Source organism: Passer domesticus, chromosome 4 (genome assembly GCF_036417665.1).
Source record: "Passer domesticus isolate bPasDom1 chromosome 4, bPasDom1.hap1, whole genome shotgun sequence".
NCBI lineage: Eukaryota > Metazoa > Chordata > Aves > Passeriformes > Passeridae > Passer > Passer domesticus.
The window spans coordinates 27450835-27471363 of NC_087477.1; the positions used below are offsets into that span (position 1 = coordinate 27450835).

Below are 20529 nucleotides of genomic sequence, written 5' to 3' on the forward strand. Positions count from 1 at the left end.
TACTGCCAGTAAGGTTACCAGTAAGGAAGAGGGGGATAAACCCCCAGGAAGCAGGCTGGGTATGTTTATGGAACTGTAGCTGAGATCCCATGTCTGCCAAGCCAGCCTGGGAATTGGGGAGCTTGTTTTTACCATGCAAATAAGGCCAAGTATGCCTGCACCAAACAAGAGGAGCTATATTAAAGAAATTAGAGCTACAGGGCAATTTAACCCACAGGGCTATTTCATCTAGGAGGCAAGAATGCCAAAAATACAGAAGATAGACCAAAGGCAACCTGGCTGTTCAGATAAATGTTCTGACTAACCACACCAAGGAAGAAATGCTTTTATGAAAATGTAATAGTGGCCTTTGAAGAAACTAACTGATCTCTACTCTTTTTATCTCCAGCATGTCACCCTGTTCTTCTTCAGAAAACTAACAGCTGTGCTATCCTAAATAAAGATCTTCTTACTTTTCTTTTTTGTTCTATTTTCACATTCCAGAGATAATGATTTTAGCAAACACAGAAAGTATCCAATTGATGAACATAACTTCTTTTTTTTTTAAGTTTCTCTATGAAAACCTCAAACTAATCCAATCCAAAGGACCTGCTGTACTTTCAAAGAAGAATATTTTCTATCCAGATGGGTTTTGATTACTTTACACAAGGCCCAGATGACAGCTAGCTTCCCTCAAGGGCTCATTTTTTCCACACCCTTTGCATGTTATGTGAAAATTTGGGTAGGTATCTTTCCACGTATGGAAATTGAAAGACCATGTAAGGAAATACAGCGGGCCACATATAAGAAAGCAGATTTTAATCCACTTTCCTTGCCAAAGTACATTCTACTTCTTCTGTAAAAAAAAAAAATTATAAAATAAATGAAAAAAAGAAAAATATAAGCAATCGGTGCTGCACTTAAAAACCATGCCTTGGTTGACATATGTTCTGTAAAAGGGTTTGTACCACAACAGGGCCCTCAGTGCTAATGAAGACCTGACAACACTATCATTAGACAGAGTGCTTTAATTTCCAAGCATTACATAGCTGCATTTTCATCTGCATTTATGCAAAGCCACGTATGTTTTGCCAGAAAAACAGAACTGCAGGTTGGGAAGGAAGAAAATCCTAAAACAAAAGTTCAGGCAATCTGGAAATAGGAAAATCCTGCCAAGACTAAATTGTAACAAAAAGGAAGAGTTAGGAGAAGGAAAGAAAAAGAAAACAAAAGCAACAAAAGACAGCAGCAGTGTTAAACTAATAAATTTGAAGCCTCCTGAAGACTCCCAGCTTCATTTCCTGCCTTTGAGGTCACAGCAGCTGAAGCTGGCTGTGGCATCCTGGTGAGCACTCCGGTCCCACGGTGGGAACAGAGCAGGTACCACAGAGGCTCAGCTGAACGTGCTGCTCCCTGCAGCACCAGGGAGTCACTGCAGCATTCTGACTGCCAGGCCTTGCCAAGGTCTTGCTTGTGAACAGCAAAACACTGGGTAGAGAGAAAACTTTTCATGTCATTAGGTTTTCTCATGTTGCCTGAGTTGTTCTTGGTTAAAAATATAAAATGAATAAGCATTGTGTCAAAAGCAATCTCTGAGGATCGAACTACTTAAAGCTCTTGCAAGAACCCTCAGCTGTGGTATCACAGCTTTGCTTTGCTGGTTTCTCAAAAGGAGAAATTCCAGTCTTTGAGACTTTCCCTCCAAATCTCTGTTCTAGTAATTGTAGCTATTCAGCAATCTGTTCTGGGTGACAGAAAGACAAAGTTTCTACTCCAGGGGAAAGCTGACAGCTGTCTTGTTTTCTCAACTCTTCATTTTATTTTGCAGTTTTGGGAGACCCCACAGCTTGCTTTATCATTTTGTGTAGTTAAAATGAAGACTGTATGTCTTAAAAAAAAAAAAAGGCAAAACAGTTGTTACTTTACTGACTTTGTTTTTACATCAGACATCTGGTCCAAATGCATTTGACAAGTAATATTAGGACATTTCCTGCATTACAATATTCAACTAACATTAGATTTTATTTGCGGATGCTCTGATAAGCTGACATTCTGATTAAGCTGACATTTGCCAAGGTCAATTTCAGAATTTAGTACTAATTGTATGCACATTAGTGAGACAGTTCTTGTAAGCAGATTTGGTGGAGGAGCAGTCACAGTGATAGTGGGTATTAACTCAGACATTTACACAGACCAGAGGTCAAATTACCTGTACCAAAGCCACAGTCACCATCCTACTGAGTAGGTTAAAACTTGGAAGTCTGGCCTTTCAAATCAGAAGGAACATCTGTATCTGGTTAATTTTGAAGAAAGAAAACACACATAGAATACGACAGAAACATATCTTTCTTGACAACTTTTATCCCTCTACTGCAGTTTCTTTTTCTGGCAAGTGGTGAGGCTAGACAAGGAAAGCCCTGCTGTTACACCATTCCCTCCTTCCACCTCCTCATTTCAATTCCTCTCCCCCAGCTCAGCTCTGGTGGGGAATTTTAGAACTGAATTCTGCAAAGCCAAAATGAAGGAAGTTTTATTCTGCTTGCCAAGCAAACTGACAGTTGCTTTTGCTATTTTGGGGAACCATCCTATAATTGTGCCCACCTGTTGTAGCAATGCTATTTTTAAAGTCACACCCAAGTGCACACATGGCTGCACAGCAAAATTTCTCATGGATGACACTCTGCTCCCTCACCCCCAGCCTGCAGAGGTGCAGAAATCCTGCCATGGGAATCATACAGGAGCAAGGATTTTTGTAACTTGGTCCTGCATATTAACTCTGAAGGGATGCAGCAATTTTGCCCTCCCTTACACCCCAGTTTCCCATTTGCCTTTTCCACTCCTCCCCCTCCTCTCCCCTCCTCCCAGATGCCTGGCACTGTTGGCATTATCCTCAACCAGGCCTGGCTCTGTGGGAGCCTGCAGTAGGTGTGTTGCCTTTCACAGCCTCACTGAGAGCAAAAAGCAGAGGAGATCAAAGACAAGTATGAAAATAATCATGTTAAAGTCATAGGCAGAGAGTCCACACCAAGAGCAAAACCAGCATGACACACCTACCACTCTCCTCAGAGCCTGGGGACCTGGCCTGTTCCTGTGGCAAAAAGCAGCTGTACATGCAGGTAAAATGTTTCTGGCCAGCAACAAGCTGGCTGAACCAGACACCCACTTTGAATTCATGGTCAGCATTGAAAGGAACATCACAGTTTTCAGCTGTGAAAATCCAACTGTTATGACACTGTAATTTGTCTGCGTCACCAAAAAGCCAGCACTGGCTGCCCCCAGTTTGGCTGGAACACTGGCACCATCAGCTTTGTAAAGCCAGCTCTCTGAAGAAGAGAAGCTCAACAAAAGAAAGCCATTCAGCCCTTTTTATCTATGTTTTATTGGTAATTGCAAAAAAATGGGGGATAGCCATCTACAGAAACACGGCACCTTCAACCACTTCCACAAGTTAAACATGAAAACGAAGTTAATTTCTCTTTTGCCTACTTTGTAACATATTATAAAGTCAGAACCTAGCAGGATAATGGGGCAAACATACAGTAGAGGCAAACACAAATCTGCATCAAAATGGAGGAGAGCTAGTATTCAGCAGCACTTTAAGAAAATTAAATATTCAGTTTCTTCATCTTCCTTCCTTCCCCTTTAGCTAAGGCAAAAGAACTGAACCTCCTCCCCTAAAGCCACATTAGAGGTGTGACTTATTATTATTATTTTTAATAGCAGTGGCAATTTAAGCACCTCTTCATCCTCCCTGTTCTGTATTCCATTCCTTTTGTTTTGCTGTTAGAGCAAACAGGATCCAGGCTTTTTCTTCCCCTAAAATTCTGGATGATAGCCTTCATCTGGTCCCAGTGCCACAACTGAGGACAGAGGCAGGCAGCAGAGACTGTACTTCCCCAGAAACCCAAGGAATAAGAGACTGGAAGGAAGTGTCTCAGGAGGGACACATTCTCCAGCAAACCCTGAGAGGTCATTTGTGGCATTTTCAGAGGGATGAGAAACATTGTGTCAGGTTTTTTCCTCCCAGCCTCTGTGTATGCAGTACACCTAATTATTTAGCAAGTGTTGATCATACTTAAGGATAATCCAAACAATCTAAACAAAAAAATAAAACTGAGGAGAAGCAGCAGATTCAGCCAAGCAAGCACACCAGTTCAGCTAAGTGTGCCAATTTTTAAGAGGCATCAAATTCAGACCTTGCTCTACTGAATTAAAAGCTTTGCTTTGCCTTGCCAAGGGAGAAATCTGACAGCCATTAACTACCCTGCTCCAGAAATAATTCTGCACACAACAGACCTAGGGAGCAGCAGCAGTGAGCTACTTTATCCCATCTCGAGGAGATATTCCTTCCTGGCACTCAAAGTGCAAGGTTGCATTCCCACCCCCAGCAACAAGCCTCTACTTTCTCCTTTCATGTCCCTCCACCTCCACTCCTTCCCAGATGTCCTCCACAGGGCTGTGTCGGTACAGATGTTCCAGCAGCCAGAATGAAAGCCCCTGTGCTGCCATGATCAGCCTGAAAGATAACACAGCAGGGAGGGGAAAAGTGCCTGTGATCTGGTTCAGCACAAGGGAACTGTGGGCTGGCACAACACAAGGAGCAGGAGCAGCCCGTGCCCCCCACCACAGAGCACAGCTCCATCAGCTCAGCTCGCTGCTTCCAGCCTGAAAGTGTCACAGTGTCACAGGAAGGCCACCCTTCCTCACCTCCAGCCTGGGCCCCCACGCTGTTGTGCCCCCATCTGGTTCCACGTGAGGAGCTGAAGGCACTGAGCTTGCCAAGTCAACTGTGCCAAAAAGCAGTTTTCTGTGAGTTTAGTTTTCTGGGATCAGACAGGCCCCTGTGCCTGTGCAGAGCCTCCTGGTCAGGTCAGGCATGAGCATGGTGCTATCACGTCACACCCATGTGCCTGCCAGATGCCACATTCCCCTCCATGTGCAGGGACACTGGGAGATTCCCTCTCTGCGACTGATAGTTTTCTGCAGCCTCTCACTGTTTACAACCTGTTCCTACCCAGGTTGGCTAACAGAAAAATCTCACTTGGATTCAGGTGCAGCTTTGTAGCTGGCAGACACACCACAGAGTGCCAGTTCTCATGCTTTCCAAGCTTATCTTCACAGGCTAAACAGTGAGGATGGAATAAGGTGTCAAGGTAGAGAATCCATTCCTGCCTCTGGCACTGTGGAAACTGAGATGTATCCACAGCACTGATTTCCCAACAAAGAGTATACCTTACTTTATATATTTGAGGATTTACCACTAATCCATTCCTCAAACCTTACAGAACACTGAAACAAGTCACACAACAATCAGCAGAAGAATGAAGGGATAGATGCCATCCCTTGCATGGATCATACCCTTCAGATCTCCACTAACTGGTTCTGCACAAAACAGTTAAACAGAGACCATGCTGTCAAGCAGAGCCAGAGCTTCAAGACGTACCTTGCACACAAAACATGTACCATATACAGTATAATCTGAGTTTCCAATTCTGCTTTGTCAAGAGAAAGCACATGTCTAAGCCTTCTGGGAAACACAAAACTTGATATCTGCTCAAGTCCATAGATTGTTGTAAATGGTGACTCATGCATGAATTCCCACTACCCATTAATCTCAAAGTGTAAGCACTTATGTGACAATAATGGTGTTTTAATGTCTTGGCAAAAATGGGAAAAAATGGTTAGCAGAATTTGGGAGTGACTGTCACGAAATGAAGACCATGTTTGGCAGACAGTAAGAACAAGAAAGGGACAGGAAAAAATACGTCAGAAGTTATGGAGCACAGCTCCCCAAGCCAAATGGGAGTTCAGCTACCCCATTTCCAAAAGCTGTTTTCCCACTCAGCTCTGTGCAATATTCCTCAAAACAATCTGTGGCTGACTAAACACAAACCCCTCCTACATTACATACCTACCTAAAAATGTACATTTTAGTTAGACATCCTTTGAAAGTTTTATTCTGTCTTGCATAACTCACTGAAGTGAACACAGAATATGGACTGAGTCCCCAGCTGCACCAGGGGAGGTTTAGGTTGGATGTTAGGAAGAATTCCTCCACAGAAAGGTTGATCAGGGCTGCTCAGGGAGGTGGTGGAGTCACATTCCTGAAGGTGTTTAAGGAAAGACTGGATATGGCACTCAGTGCCATGGTCTGGTTGACATGGTCGTGTCTGGTCAGAGGTTGGACTCAATCATCTCAGAGGTCTTTTCCAACCTAAGTGATTCTGTGATTCTGTGAAGCGACAGGGTATTTACAAATACCTGGTTTTATAGATCTGACATAAATGGTCCATATGAGAATGTTCTCAGACTCAGTAGTTGTTTTCAATACTAAAGCAAAATGAGTTAGAACACGTAATCTGGCATTACAGTAAGAGCCCAGCTGTTGCTCAGTCTGATAGAAAGAGAGATGTTTCAGGAATCTTCATTTACAGTATTTTGGAATACTGAATGCAAGCAATCAACCCAGACATATGCACACAACTAGCAATAGAAGTACATGACTATTTTATTATCCCTCTTGTACTTAACATGAAATTGTTGAGATTTTTTTTAATTTTTTCAGAGCTGTTTTTCCAGAGACTAGTTCCTTTGTTCAAGCTGCTGCTGTGTAAATACACACATTATGGGTATTGCATCTGCCATTCACATGATTTCCAAGTTAATACTAACACAGCAAAGGGAAATATTTAACATCAAGATATGCACTGTGCATTGCAGATCCAAGACAAATGCAATTTCCATCCACAGCAAAACAATCTTGCAACAACCTCATTTCCATGATGTATCCTTGCCACTCTACAGACAGCTGCAGAGTTTATGAAATGGCTAACACTGATGGACTTCCCATACTTAAACCAGGGAAGTCCACCCATGCCTGCAGTGCATTTCTGCAGCTGTCCCTGTACACCCTCACAAACAGCTGGAGATGAGTGATGACACATCCAAGCACAGTTCATCTCAGTCCCTGGAAGTATTTCCTGATAATAAACTTGCATGAATGAAATTAAGCATGGAGTTATCACAAAGAGGTTTGGCCCTTGAAGAGGAGACTGGACAGAGAATGGGTGGCACCTTAAGAAAAGAAGTGATGCAGTTGGTAACAGGTAAGCAAACTGTGTTTGCAGAATGGCTGGCAGTACAATTTCATATAGAATCAAACAGTGCTATCAAAATTCAAATTGAGGGGATTATAACCTGCTGTCTAAACTCAAAATCTTTTTAAAAGGCAATAATTGTGAGAGACACTATAAAAAGTATTATTTTCTGTAGGATGAAGAAACTGAAGTGATAAAGTGAAACAACAAGTTGAAAATACTACTACTACTAATATTAGCGGTACTACTACTGCTGTGTGTCAGAATGGTTTTCAAGCACAGACAATGCAAATAAATCCTTTACATTAGCCTGCAATGCTTCATACAAAATCACAGATCTGCACAGTTGAGCAAACAACAAATTAACTGAGGGATAGTGGGTACCAACATTCCCAGATGATACCAGGCCCAGCAGCCTGAGACACATACTAAGACTACCTCTGTGTAGTGATAAAACATCTACACAAGTGAAGCATTTGCCCCTGTGAAAGGGAGAGCTGCTAATTAATGCTTACATCCAGATAAACTGCAGAGGAAGAATCTGACATGTGCAAACAGCCTCTTTTGCTTATTTAAGCCGATGAGTCACATAATTAATTGCCACACTTTGCATTGTTCAGATAAGGTGTAAAGGTACAAACAAGGAAGAACCTACCAGGACTTTCCACCCGCTTGTAGTGGTAGGGATTGATGCAAACCTCCTTCTGTTTTGAACCAAAGGGGAACTCGCAGCACTCCAGAGGTTTCAGTTCATGGTGGCTCTGCAGGTCTGGCCAGCGCCACACTCTGCAGTAAATGACGTGCGGGAGCCCTTTCCGGTGCGACACCTGCAGCCGGCCGTCCAGGGAACGAGGAATTGTGACACAGTTGCTGGGCTGACCAGGACAGCTTAGTGCTTTTTCCAGCTCCTCCATAGCACCTTTTTTCTTCTTCAGTTTTTTCACTAGTGCGTCAACAGCTTTCTCTGCCCACTTCTCTTCTTCATCTCCTTGCTTCCACCCCAACAGCCTCTTCACTGCTGGGCTGGTGAAGGAGAATAAACTTGTTACATTCATGGTGACCCTGCTGTGGTGATACCACAGAACCGAGCAGGAACGACTGCCCTGTTCTTCCACCACCACCAGGGTACAGCAGATTGAGGCAGCAGTCAAAAGCAGCCTGGATCAAACAGCTCTGGTCCTTTCTCCTTTTCAATCCTCCAGCCCCAGGAAGGCAGCGCTGACATCCCCCCTTGATGGTCACAACCTTCGCATTATTCTAAATCCTTCTGGTTGACAACCTGAAGAAGAGTATTAGAAAGAGAAAAAAAAAATGATTTTACCTTTCAAGTTAACATACAGCAGTTAAAAATACCCCCCATCTCAACCCAGAAGAGTGGTGTGATCAAAACACAACCAACAAAAAAACCAACAAATGCCGACAACCTCCAGGACTGGACTCAAGGCACAGCTGGTGAAAATTTAAGGAGCAGGACCTGCTGCTGAACCCAGTACATCCCTATATGACAAATGTAGTTCACCTGAAGTCACACTCCCTCAATTTAAACTTTTCACTATTAAATGTTAGGGGTGCTAAAATCTGCCTGTCAGCTGTTGCAACCTTAACCAGCAAAACATTCCAAGGAAACAGTGCAGGATCACCAGTGCTTTTTTTATTATTCATTTCAGAGAGCAGCTGGAAGCAATATTCCTCAACAGCAATGTGCTACCCAGCTCTCTTCAAAACTGCCAGGCATGAAGTTCAAAAATCACTGCAACTAGACCTGAGCATAACTCAATCTGGGAAAAAAAACCCTAAACCAGTTCAGTTTCACCTACTTGGAGGAACAAATCAAAAAAACAAACAAAACAAAACAATTAAAAAAAAAAAGAAAGAAAAAAGTGAAACTGGAAAGAAAGATCTTATTCCTCACTCATTTACATGAGAAAGAAAACTGCATCTGCCCACCCCACCCAAGAGCCCTCAGAGCTCCTGAGCAGCCCCTAAGGGAAAGCTATCATGAACTTCACTGATTATCCACTGACCCTTCGTGCTGCAATGTCTGCCTGATATACTCAAGGACTCATGAAGGAATGGGAAGGACAAGGAAGTCCAGATAAGAGGATTTTAGGGAGCACAGTAGTCCTCAAGCTGGGAGACAAGGAATGGGACTGAAGACATGGGTCAAGAGGGGGAGGAATGACACATCTGGAGGAGTCCCAACAGTGAGCAGCAGGTTTTGTCCTTGTCCAGGCTGGGAGCAGGCAAAAGGCTCTGGCAAGGGAAACAGAAGAGACCCAGGACTGGCAGTAGGGGGGAAATGAGACAAAGAATACCACACCACTGATTTTCAAATAGACAGACAAGACAGGAAACATATCCTGGACTGGATACCAACAGGTTGCAGAGGAAGGGGGAAGGGGAAAAGGATATGAATGTTTTTGTTGCCATCAGAACAACACAAAAAACACCCAACCAACCAGCAATCTATGCACACAGAGAATAAAAGGTGTCAGCACACCCATGTCAGACAGGATTTCACAGCTATACCAAGAAATATTGTAGACCTTAAAACTGCAAATGATGTGGCACATCCTCTTGACTGTAGTACACTACAGTAGTTTCATAGTATATCACTATATTTGAAGAATTTTAAGCTGAAAACCATCTCCTTTATTCAAATTAACTTGTCACTAGAACAGTTACCAAATTGCAGAGGTTCAGTTTTATTAGGCTGACTGCAATAACTGCATTTATGTGAATAATGATTATGGACTAAGACACAGGCCATATTTACCTACACTTCAAACTGGTACATCCCATTTCTTTTATGCTAAGAACTGGATTTGAAATAATGTCAATGCAAGGGAAGATTTGCATGAGCCTGGGGCAAATTTAAGAATTTGTTTTGTTACATGGGCATGTGCTATACTGTTAAATGAACTGAAACTCCATTACTGTCACTGACTGTACTCCAGGTATACTTTATCCTTACATGCACTGTAAAGTGCTGTATTAAAATGCTGTGCTAATTTAAGAACTGAATTACCAGAATCCCAGTGCATGTGCTTTAAATGTTTGTTACTGAGTTATTCCCACTTCATATATAGTCTGTATCTCAATCAATATTCTAAGTATCTTTTTTCAAACAAAAGATACAAGTTCCACACACTAAAGTTACAAGTTCCAGTAGTTTATCAAGTAAAGCTTTCTCCTTCACTCCCATTTGAATTAAACAAAAGAGATTTAAAAGGCTTGAGTTGAGGCTCTAATGAAGGAGGAAGTACAAATTCTACATTTCGACCCGAGCTTCATTCAACATTGATAGTGTTTGCAGATGGGGTTCTACTTAGGCCTGACACATTTTTCCCCAGCTACTTGCTGTGAAAAAGGAAAAGTCCTGTCTGTTAAGGCTGTATGTTCATATCAGTGCCTGAAAATACAGCCCTAACACGGGTTAGTACACGGGCTCTGCACAGACTGAGACGACGCTCAGATGCAGCCCCAAGCAGTCAGACCAAAGGAACAGATTCTCTGAAGTTTCTGGATCAAATCCTGCAGCACGCACATATTCCACTCCCACAATCATGCACTCCAAAACAAGTTTCACCCTCACCATCAAAGCCATGGTGGCATCTCTGTGGCAACAGCTGCTGGGAGCAGGAGGAACAGCATTAGGCACAGTGCTTGGAGGTGAGCTTGGGAATAACGCAGCTCAGCAGGACCCAGCTGGGCACCAGCCGCCAGCCAGGGATTCCTGCTGCAGTCCTGCCTCCAGAACAAAGCCTAAGCACACCCCAAGCCCTGAACAAGCAGCAAGATAAGGGAAGGGGGACAAAACTCACAGGCTGCTGTACACTAGTTTCTCTAAGCTCCAAAACCAATATTAAGCTTAAAAAAACCCAAAAACCAAACAGACAAAGGAAAAAACCAACAAAACCAAACAAATAAAACCCAAACCACAATGTATGTGGAGATTTTGTTTCCAAGAAGCAGAGAGCTTGTCTGCAGGGCTGAGCCCTTGCCAGTACATTCCATTTCCCTTTCTGCCACTCTTGGTTTCTGCACTGCATCATTTCCTGTATTACTTCTGCACAAAGTGGTCTTATCAGCTGGAAGTGCAAAATAAAGATTAAACCACGAGTCAGCAGATGACACAGTCTGCATGTTTCCTCCCCAAATCCACGTGCCCTTCTGGGAAAGTGGGAGTTAGTATTTCCAGCAGTTAAGTGACCACCAGCCCTGGAAGGGTCTGTTGATTCACGAGGTAGGGATGAAACAGAAACCTGGGCCAAACAACAGAACACTCTCCAAAAGGCATCTGGCATCAGTTTAAAGGAAATTGAGTTGTTACCCACTTATCAGACGCTCTCTACACATCCAAGCCCATGCACTCTTTACTATGTGCTCTGTCTGCTGATGGATGTGTTGGAATCAACACACTCCTTTCAAATCCTGATGTTGTTTTATTTGTCTTCCTTCACTGCTGTTGTCTTTTTTGTAATCTTTGGATTAACACATAAACCTGCACACAGCTTATAAAAAAATGAGCGTTATATTTCTATATATATGTGTTCAGCCAGCCTTGTATTTAAACAAACTTATTTAGGCAAAATGCCTAAGACTGAAGTCCTATTTTTCTAGCCCTCAAAGAAAAAATAGTTACTCCATCAGCAAGATGAAGCAGACATTAAAATATTCAATGAGAGTGCTTTCAAATTCCCACAGGAGATCCCATAGGAAACTGTCCCACTTTGCATAAATGACTGTTTTTGATGGGTGGAGAAAGGGTTTGGACAATTAGATGATCCTCTCCCAGAGGGGTGGATGGGGGAGGAAAACAACTTCTAGCCCAAGTTTCAGGCAAACAAGACATAACTCTAACTCTTCTACTAATTTCATTATTTGTATTACAGGCTCAGTGATGCAGGGAAAAAGGATCCTATTAAATATTTTTAATATATGCTTAGCACAGTTAGACATAAAAATGGGCAGGAACCACAGTGAGGATAATTGCTAATAGTGAAAACTGTCTAGTCTATTACTACATTTTAAAAATCTAATTTATCTTAGTTAACATACCTCTTCCCAGCATCCATTACTTAGTAACACTATAAAGAAATAACAAGCAGAGAGATTTTAATTTGCTTCTTTAAAAATATTTACCCTCTCTGAGAGACACATATTTTCAGCAACTCATGTAATCAGTACAATATTTAGACCTTTTTTAAAAAAGAAACAAACCCAAACAGATTTTGGGATAGAAGGCAGGGAGCTGTCTCTTTATTCCAGCAGGAATAAATACAGTTTCCATGTATGACTAAACGGCATGAAGTCTAAGCAGCTGCAATGCTAGAATGTGTAACAACATATTGTGCACTAACTTAATCTAGCTCCCTATTCTTGGAGCAAGTAGCAAAAAGCTTCAATTTCTTTCTTCAAGCAATGTGATTTGTGAAACAGAAAGTCTGGAGTCTTCAGCTGAATTACCCTTCTTTTAGTCAACAAATTATTTCTTTGCACCTTCTTATGGCAGAAGATCAGATCTTGCTCAGCTTGGAAAAATGCACTAAACCTGGTAGAAACCTCAGTAACATTACAACACACGTGCAAAAAGAAAGCACGTTTCACATCAGAGTGGTGTAGAACTCATTAGAGAGCTTGTACAGAACCTGACTTGGCTTCCTTCATAGGTTTGGAAAACGACAAAAAGAAAAAAATTAACTCTTTTATGTTCTCTTGGCAGGGTTGAAAGAATACAAAAAAACACTGAAATATGCGATCCTGTGTTCTGATATACAACATATCATTCAAGAAAAGAGGAACACACTGGTGTTGAAAATACATCATAGCTAACAAAGTAGGCAGGGTTGTTCCTGACACTGGACTGGACTCCCTTCCTTACTTGGATCCAGCAAGGGCCAGGAAGATTTTTATCTGCAGCATGTTCTGTGAAGTAACCCCTGTTACAGCCCAATATACCCACTCTTGGAACTCCTCTTGGGCCATCCCTCGAGCTATGCGGCTGAGGGACTGCCCTTCCAAGAAAATCTCCCATGTATCACTGTACAGCCCATGGAGAAAACCTTGTCAGATACCCACAAGCACCCTTTAGTTCAGCAGATGGGGGGAAACCAAAGTGAAGCTGTAGGGGCAATGTAGGATTTACCAGTGGAAAGGAGGAGGGCAACAAAAACCCAAAAAGCCCATTACCCTGTTGGTCTAGAGCATGAAGTGATAACCTGACACTATCAGGATCTGCCAGCTCCTCCCCAGTGCTCCCCAAAGTTCAAACCAAGAACAGCTTTCAGCCAGTTTCTACAGCGAACCGCAGCTTTTCCTCTGCTCACCTCCCCACTTGGCTTCTGGCAGACAAGGCACTGCTCCTTGCCCTTGAAGTCTCAACTATCATGATAGCAGAAATAAGACAACAGCAAATTCTTTCAGGTTTTCTAGATTTGAAGGCACCAGATTTGCCCGATTTATGGTAATTTCACTGTTGCTTCTCCAAAAAAAATACCTGCTTTCCATACACACTAGATACCAAATCCTGTGTTACAATATGACTCACAGAAGTCTTTCTAAGCAAGTATATCACTGTGAGAAAAGGACATGGCAAAGGTTCTTCCCAAGTTTTAACAGACATGCATCAACAATTAGATCTGCCCTTGTCCTGGTTTAGAACAGTTCTTCCCAATACTTTTGCAACTGTTTTGACCTACTGAAAACCATACTCCTGAAAACAAATTTAAACACCATATCCTTCATATGTTTTATCTCCACCATGTTTACAAAATACACTAACACAATACAGCCTCTTAAGGAATCACCAGATCCTCAAATCCTGCCTTTTTCACCAGAGATGAGAAACACACTGCTGAATTTTACTCATTCCTGCACTCAGATGCATGTGCGATTCCACAGTCACAAAACACCAGCTCCTCCTTTACCGCCTGCTGGTCTCCTTGCCGTGCTTATTTTACACATATTTTATATCGCCAAGACTACAGGAAAAAACTAAAACCAAGTTTGCCAAGATAGTTGTTCAGGAAGCTGGGTAAGCCTGGTGCACAGCAGGGCTAGTACAAGTAGGATAGATCAAAACATCCACCCAGGTGTGCACAAATCCCTTCTGGTGTCGGCGAGCAGTCGGACTGAATCGGATGTGCTTTCAAAGATTATCTCTAAAACCGCAGCCTAGTACTTCAACCAAGGTCAGGAAGGAACTGTAACTTGATGATTCAGTCAAAACTCTGGCACAGATGGGATTGCAAAATATGAACTTCACTAAAATAACCTATATGATGAATACGAGGCTGTGAATCACAAAACTTGCAAGAATAGTGTTCATAAGGTGGTGGGGTTTTTTTTCCTAAATGCTATGCAGGAAGAGACTCTTCGTTCTTCACTGTCTCCAAGCTAAAGGCCTCTTAAAGAAATCCTCAATCAAGACATTCAGAAGAAAAACATATCCAAAGAAACAGTTGTCAAGAGACATCATGAATTACCAGCCATCACAGTGGGTATTTCATTGTGCATCTTTGGGGCAGGTTTATCCATTTCATTTGTGCTGTGTTGTACTTAAACTACACACGTTGTCCCAGGATACTAAGAGCACTCAGGAGTACAGGAGCAGCCAAGGATCTCAGCATTGTTAGATGACACAGACCAAGGCCTGAAAAATGCAGGAGAAACTCTAAGACCAGTCTGCAGCACTGGCCATGGCTTTGTGAACATCCACTTATCAAAGTAAGTTAGACGACCTTTTCAAAAAGGTGAAAAATCCGGGGAAAACAGATTTTTTTTTCCCTTTCATCATAAAACTCCTGTGTAACTCCCTTTTTCCACAAAGACCATTCCCTTTCCTGACTTTTTGAACTGTCTTTAGAAAACAGGTGTTGTTTACAACAATAACAAACACACATCTGTGTGGGTGTGTTAATACACACAAAGGCAGGATAACTGAAACCTCTTCCTATATTTAGATCTGTCTGGTCAGCTCTAATTGCATAATTTAATCAAAACCCTCTCCAAGGGAAACACATCCATATTCATCACAGGCATCAAAGGAAACATCTTTACAAACTATATCCTTTTACAAACCAACACATGGTCCCACATCACTTGTCCAATTGTTGAATTCCTCCTTTGGGAAGGGCACGGAATTTTATTTCTTTTTATCAGCTGAAAAAAGCATTTCCCTCCAATTCATCAGCACAGGGCGGGAGGAACTTCCTTCACAGGTGAGATGCGGAAAATTTACTGACATGTCACTTTCAGGGGTTTTTTTAGGCACTCAAAACATACATCTGCAGCATAAAGGAAAACCTTTAAAACAGAAAAGAAAGAAAAATGCCCATCACCACTCAGGCATCAAAATTTTTGAGTGAAGCTCATAAAATGCAAGATGTGTTTTTTCTTCAGAGAACAGGACAGTCTAGCACAGACTGCATGAATTTAAAAAGGAGTTTGTCAGCCCCAGCCAGAGCAGTGCTCCAACAGGGTATATTTTAAGGAGGGGAACCCCACCAAATGCACTCCAGTTATGCCCAGCTGAGGCAAGTCACTGCTCCTACAAATGATTCATTTCACCAAGAGCCTGCACCAATACAGTTACATCAGCTGCATTAAACCACTTCTAAAGACTATGACCCAGACCTCATTTATCAGAGATTAAGTAAAGATGTTAAATTACAGCTCAAGATCCCCAGCTTTAAAGCAGAATCCTTCACCAAATCAAAAGATGACAAAAACTGAGAAGAAAAATTGCTTATTCACTAACAACAGAGTTATTGGGTCAAGCCTCAGCAAAGCAGAACAAACTGATCAAAATTAAACCAAAATAAGTAATGCTGTTAAATTAAGTAAATCTTTCCACAAATTAGTCCTTCACCCACCATTTATGCACCTTAAATAAGAACAGTCAGTTTGCCAATGCTGAAGACATTTCAATGCATTTCATGAGATGCATGCTTTACTGTTTTAAAGGATTCCTCCAGCTTTCCTGGTTTTTGACTTATCTGTAAAAACTAAAGAGCTATTTTTTGCCTTTAAACAACTTTTAAAACACTGTACCTTCTTCGTGTCTTTAAAATGTCCATGCTGAATTTCATCAAGTGCCCTGCAATTCACAACTACCACTCTGGACAGAGAAAGTGTTTAAAGATGACAAAGCTTTCCAAGCCAAATTTATACAACTCAGACACAAACACGAATATTTGCCAGACTTCCACGGTCCAATGAAACATTATTTAATTACAGCATGCCACAAGTGGCCCACTGAAAACCGGGACTGGACTTCAGATAACACAAAGCCCAGTGGGCTCCAGGTCCTCAGACACTGAGGAGCAGCTGCACAACCCCATCACAACAAATACTCCCTGGCAGTTCCTTGGTATTTATCAAGCCATCCTAAGTCACAGACCCTTTAAAAATGGAAGATCAGTGTTTATAGATTCCCCTTCAGCTTCCACACAAGACAATTAAACTCTTTCAAGTTTACGATTTACAGGCAAAGACAAATCAGGGATCCTCTTGAGACCAAGTCAAGGACACTTTAGGTTAACAAAGTTCAAAATACACCCACAAACACACAAAGTGTTGATTGCAGCTGAGGTACAACTCTGAGTGTGTCTACCCCAAAAAGAGACCCAGAAATCACAGACACCTTTCCCCTCCCAAAAGGGCAAAACAAGGGTGCAGACATTCATGAGGAGTCAGAAAGATCCAAAAAACTGTGGGATGAGGCAAAAGCAGCTGTCAGAGCCCTGTGCCAGAACATCTGCAGAATCTCACGTCAAACTGTTTTCTCATATTCCTGAGATCAAGGCTTTGGAGCGTTCTGTACAAAGGCTTCAACCCACAGATAGGAACTGATAGTTAATACAGCAGTTGGGAACAGCATAGCCTGAAAGGAAGTGGGAGATATCCTCCTACACTGCTTACTGGGAATACAGAGGTTTTATAACAGGAGAAAAGGGCTGTAATCTGTCCGACTCCCTGGTTATCTGTAAGCTTTTCATGACTTTTGGAAGAGGAACCAAGCCACATAAAGAATTACTCAGTACCCTTCCCTTATCTGCAAGCTTTTCTTCTTAACAGAGCCTGTATGACTGCATATGGCAATAAGACAACCTATTAATCACTCCAGCATAATTTTTTGAGACCAGTTTGAAGTTTCAAAAGTCAGGTTTTGCAAAGTTGCAAGTCTCTTACAGCATTTTCCAAACACCCCGTGCTCTGCAAGGTCAGCAGCAGGCTAGCTTAAAACAGCCATAACGCTTCCAAATTTTCCACTGCTGCCTGCTACTGCACAAACAGCCACAGCTGGCCTGGTACTGAGGATGGACAGAAGAACTCCCAGCTCCAAAGTCGCTTGCCAAGATTACTTACTTCTAGGCTACAAGCTAGGGCAAGGAAAGAACACACAAAGATTTCAGACTTCTTGTGTTTTAGCTATTCCATAGATGTCTTTAATTCTGGGGCTGAAACCAGCACTCCCCAGCTCCCAAGATAAGAAGTCTTTAGGCTCAAACAACCCTGACTTCTGGCTGGCCTGGAAGACAGAGTCCTCGTGTCCCAAATCAGTGAAAGCAAGAAAGTAGGCAAAGGTGTGATGGAAAAAATCAGGAATATCAGACGAGCCAAAGCAGCATCCCACCAGCACTGCCACTTCTCAACTGCTCCCTGCTCACAAACCACAGGAGATGCACTGGGTCTGTCCATGAGCAAGAGTCATTCCTGATAAACTGGTGGGGAGAAGGGCAAGGGGAACAGCTATCCAGTCAACTGCAGTAAATAGCCCTAGAGCATTTATGCCAGTTACACTGATGCTTTCTGCAAAGAAGCCTCTAGCCAAGCCAGAGATAAAAATGAGAAAGATGTTACAGTCAGATTCCCATGTTCTGGAGAGTTCCCCAGCACAGCAGAAGGCTACAAGGGAATTCAGTGAGTACCTCCTTCCAGCACTAGGAAAAGTAGTAGCTCCTGCTACTAGGGAAATACCTACAGTTTGCATTTTAAATTTGTAGATAGTCTAATTCCTTAAAGTTAAGAAATATGCTACAAAGATGCAAGGAACAAAAATGAGTTAAGGGCTTTTACACACATTTATCATATAGCACCAGAACAACTGCTTTCTAAATTTCTTTTGAGAAAAGTGGATCGAAAGCCAAAAATATGAAAGTGATTTATGCAGTGGTGCAGAACCCAGGAAAGCTACAAGCACTGCACTGGCTCACAGCACAGATCAGCTTCGGGTGTCCTAAATGTCGTCACTGGCAGTGATTTCTGGTAACACCAATCTGCCTTTACAGAAGGGTTTTTAGTGGATTTAGTATTTGCCTTTTCTCTGATTTCTTGATAATGTTGCTAACTGTACCCAGTTTGCCAATTGTTTCAAGTTATTTCATCCTCTAAAGAGGAAAATAAAGTTTCTACTACCAAGAAGCTAAACTTGATCATTCTTTTCTTCCTGAGGAAAAACACTTGTCCTGTCTCACACAGGACATGCACTAGATGTGTTCTGCTCATGCAGTTGCATTAAACTAGGAAAACACCTCTAGGACAGCTTGCAGTTTATACTAGCACAACAACACTTGACCAGGAAAGCTCGTTCAAGTGTTGCTGCTCTCCCTCCATCCTCCCTCGCCCCCCATAAAAGACACTGCACCATTAATCACTGTCGTTTTCCTGCCAATGGAGCTACACTGGGGCTTTGTGGCTGACGTAACTGCTGGCAGCCAAGTCTCTCCCGCTAATCACCAACACAAGTATATGGGAAAAAAACCCTGCAAATTAGACCTTTCCTTGGCAAGCACTTTAAGGAAGTGTTCATCTGGGAGTGCTACAGCACTGCCCGTGCCTGGCTACCTCCAGCAGCTGCCTTGGGCCAGCAAGGTCACAGGTCCTCAAGGCAATGAGCAGCCCCAAGGGCTCGCTCCCACCCAGAGAGAAAAGGTTTCCCTTTACTCCCTTGTGCCAGCCTTGGTACTGCAACATAACTTCCCCTCCACCTGCCAGTCAGTTCACCCTCCTAACCTGGCAGAACCAACATAAACCAAAAAACACCTTCTGTGGGATCAGCTCAGAGCTCCGAAGTCACCCAGGCAGCCTATGTGAAGAAATTCATGGCTGGGACTGAGAGAAACCCAGCTCTCAAGAGTTCTTTCCATCTCAGGGAGCAGCCACCCTCAAATTTTAAGTGACATCCTGGTCAAAGATGAGCTTACACTCATACACTCAAGCACTTCAGCTGATTTGCAAAACCTGCTCTCATCCCCAGAGCAGGGAGCCCTGCCTTGGCTGGTTCTGAATAACCAAACACTCCAGCAAGCAATTCAACCCTCCTCCACTGCCACTGCCTTCTGCTCTAGGAACTACACAGCAAACTTGGGGAAAAAAGAGCAATTTCAGATCCATCTATCCAAAAATACCACACACTGCAGAGTTTTAACCCAAGAGCATTTGTGAAATATTTTCCACATGAAATATAATATGACACATTACAGAAACTGTAATTGCATTATCCTAAGTTTTAAGCTAATAAAGGCAAAGACTTTTCCTTTGGCTACTACATCCAAGAGAAAGCACTTAACACTGACACTAGCTAGCATGGATAATAAAGGGCCTGTTATTAAATATGCCAGACTGTAAAGCCAGCAGCAGGCAAAAATGCAGAACAGGAAACTGCAACAGTCAAGATGGCAACCTATATGTAAATCAGCTGTTTCAAGACATTCACATTTTTCAGATTAGTATACCTCACCACTACATTCACCAGGTAATTAGCAGAACTAAGATGATGACATAACCAAGGTCTGTTCTTTCTTTCTTTCTTTCTATCTATCTATCTATCTATCTATCTATCTATCTATCTATCTATCTATCTTCTTGGTGATAAAAGAAAAAGAAGTGTCTGACAAGAGCAAAGAACAAGAGACTGTGTGAAGGGAGATGAAATTCTGGTCTTCAATGTTGGAGACTCATGGTAAGACCTCAAGAAAGCCACTCAAGTTGCATCTCTGTCCCTCCAATCTTCCTCTTCCCACCCTGTACAGGAAAGCAAGCACATGCTTTAGATGTGTTTGGGATTCCTGGAATACTACCACACATTTGAAATTAACCAGTGTAATGACATTATGCATGTAGCAATCCCTGAAGCCATCATGTACATGTTGGCAGGTCTTTTGAGGTTGAAATAAATTTCAAATCTACTTTATTCACTGTCGGGACACAACAATAGAGCAGTTGTCACACAACTGGAAAAACAAAAGTCATCCAAATATGGTCCTGGGCAACCTATATGGCCATGATTGAGCAAGGGGCTGGACCAGGTGACCTCCAGAGGTCCCTTCCAATCTCACCCATACTGTGATTCTGTGAAGTTCTCAAACCTGACAATTAATTTGGTCACACTTCAGAAAAGCAACTGGTTCAAGAAAACTGGATAGAACTCCACTTGCCTTGGCACAAC

At 42.4% G+C, this 20529-nt stretch overlaps 1 protein-coding gene across 9 annotated transcripts in view; it reads right to left on the minus strand.

The window, feature by feature from the left end:
* SMAD1 (SMAD family member 1) overlaps positions 1-20529 on the minus strand; it is an 81014-nt gene that overhangs the window by 15760 nt on the left and 44725 nt on the right. For 6 of the 9 annotated variants that reach the window (XM_064416728.1, XM_064416721.1, XM_064416722.1 and 3 more), the window contains exon 2: positions 7732-8355. In XM_064416728.1, the coding sequence (XP_064272798.1) occupies positions 7732-8131 (400 nt within the window). In that variant the 5' untranslated portion in view covers positions 8132-8355. Of the gene's footprint in view, positions 1-7731; positions 8356-10671; positions 11049-15158; positions 15384-16130; positions 16247-20529 lie in introns of those variants that run through there. The other 3 variants (XM_064416725.1, XM_064416730.1, XM_064416726.1) reach the window with 3 other exon arrangements.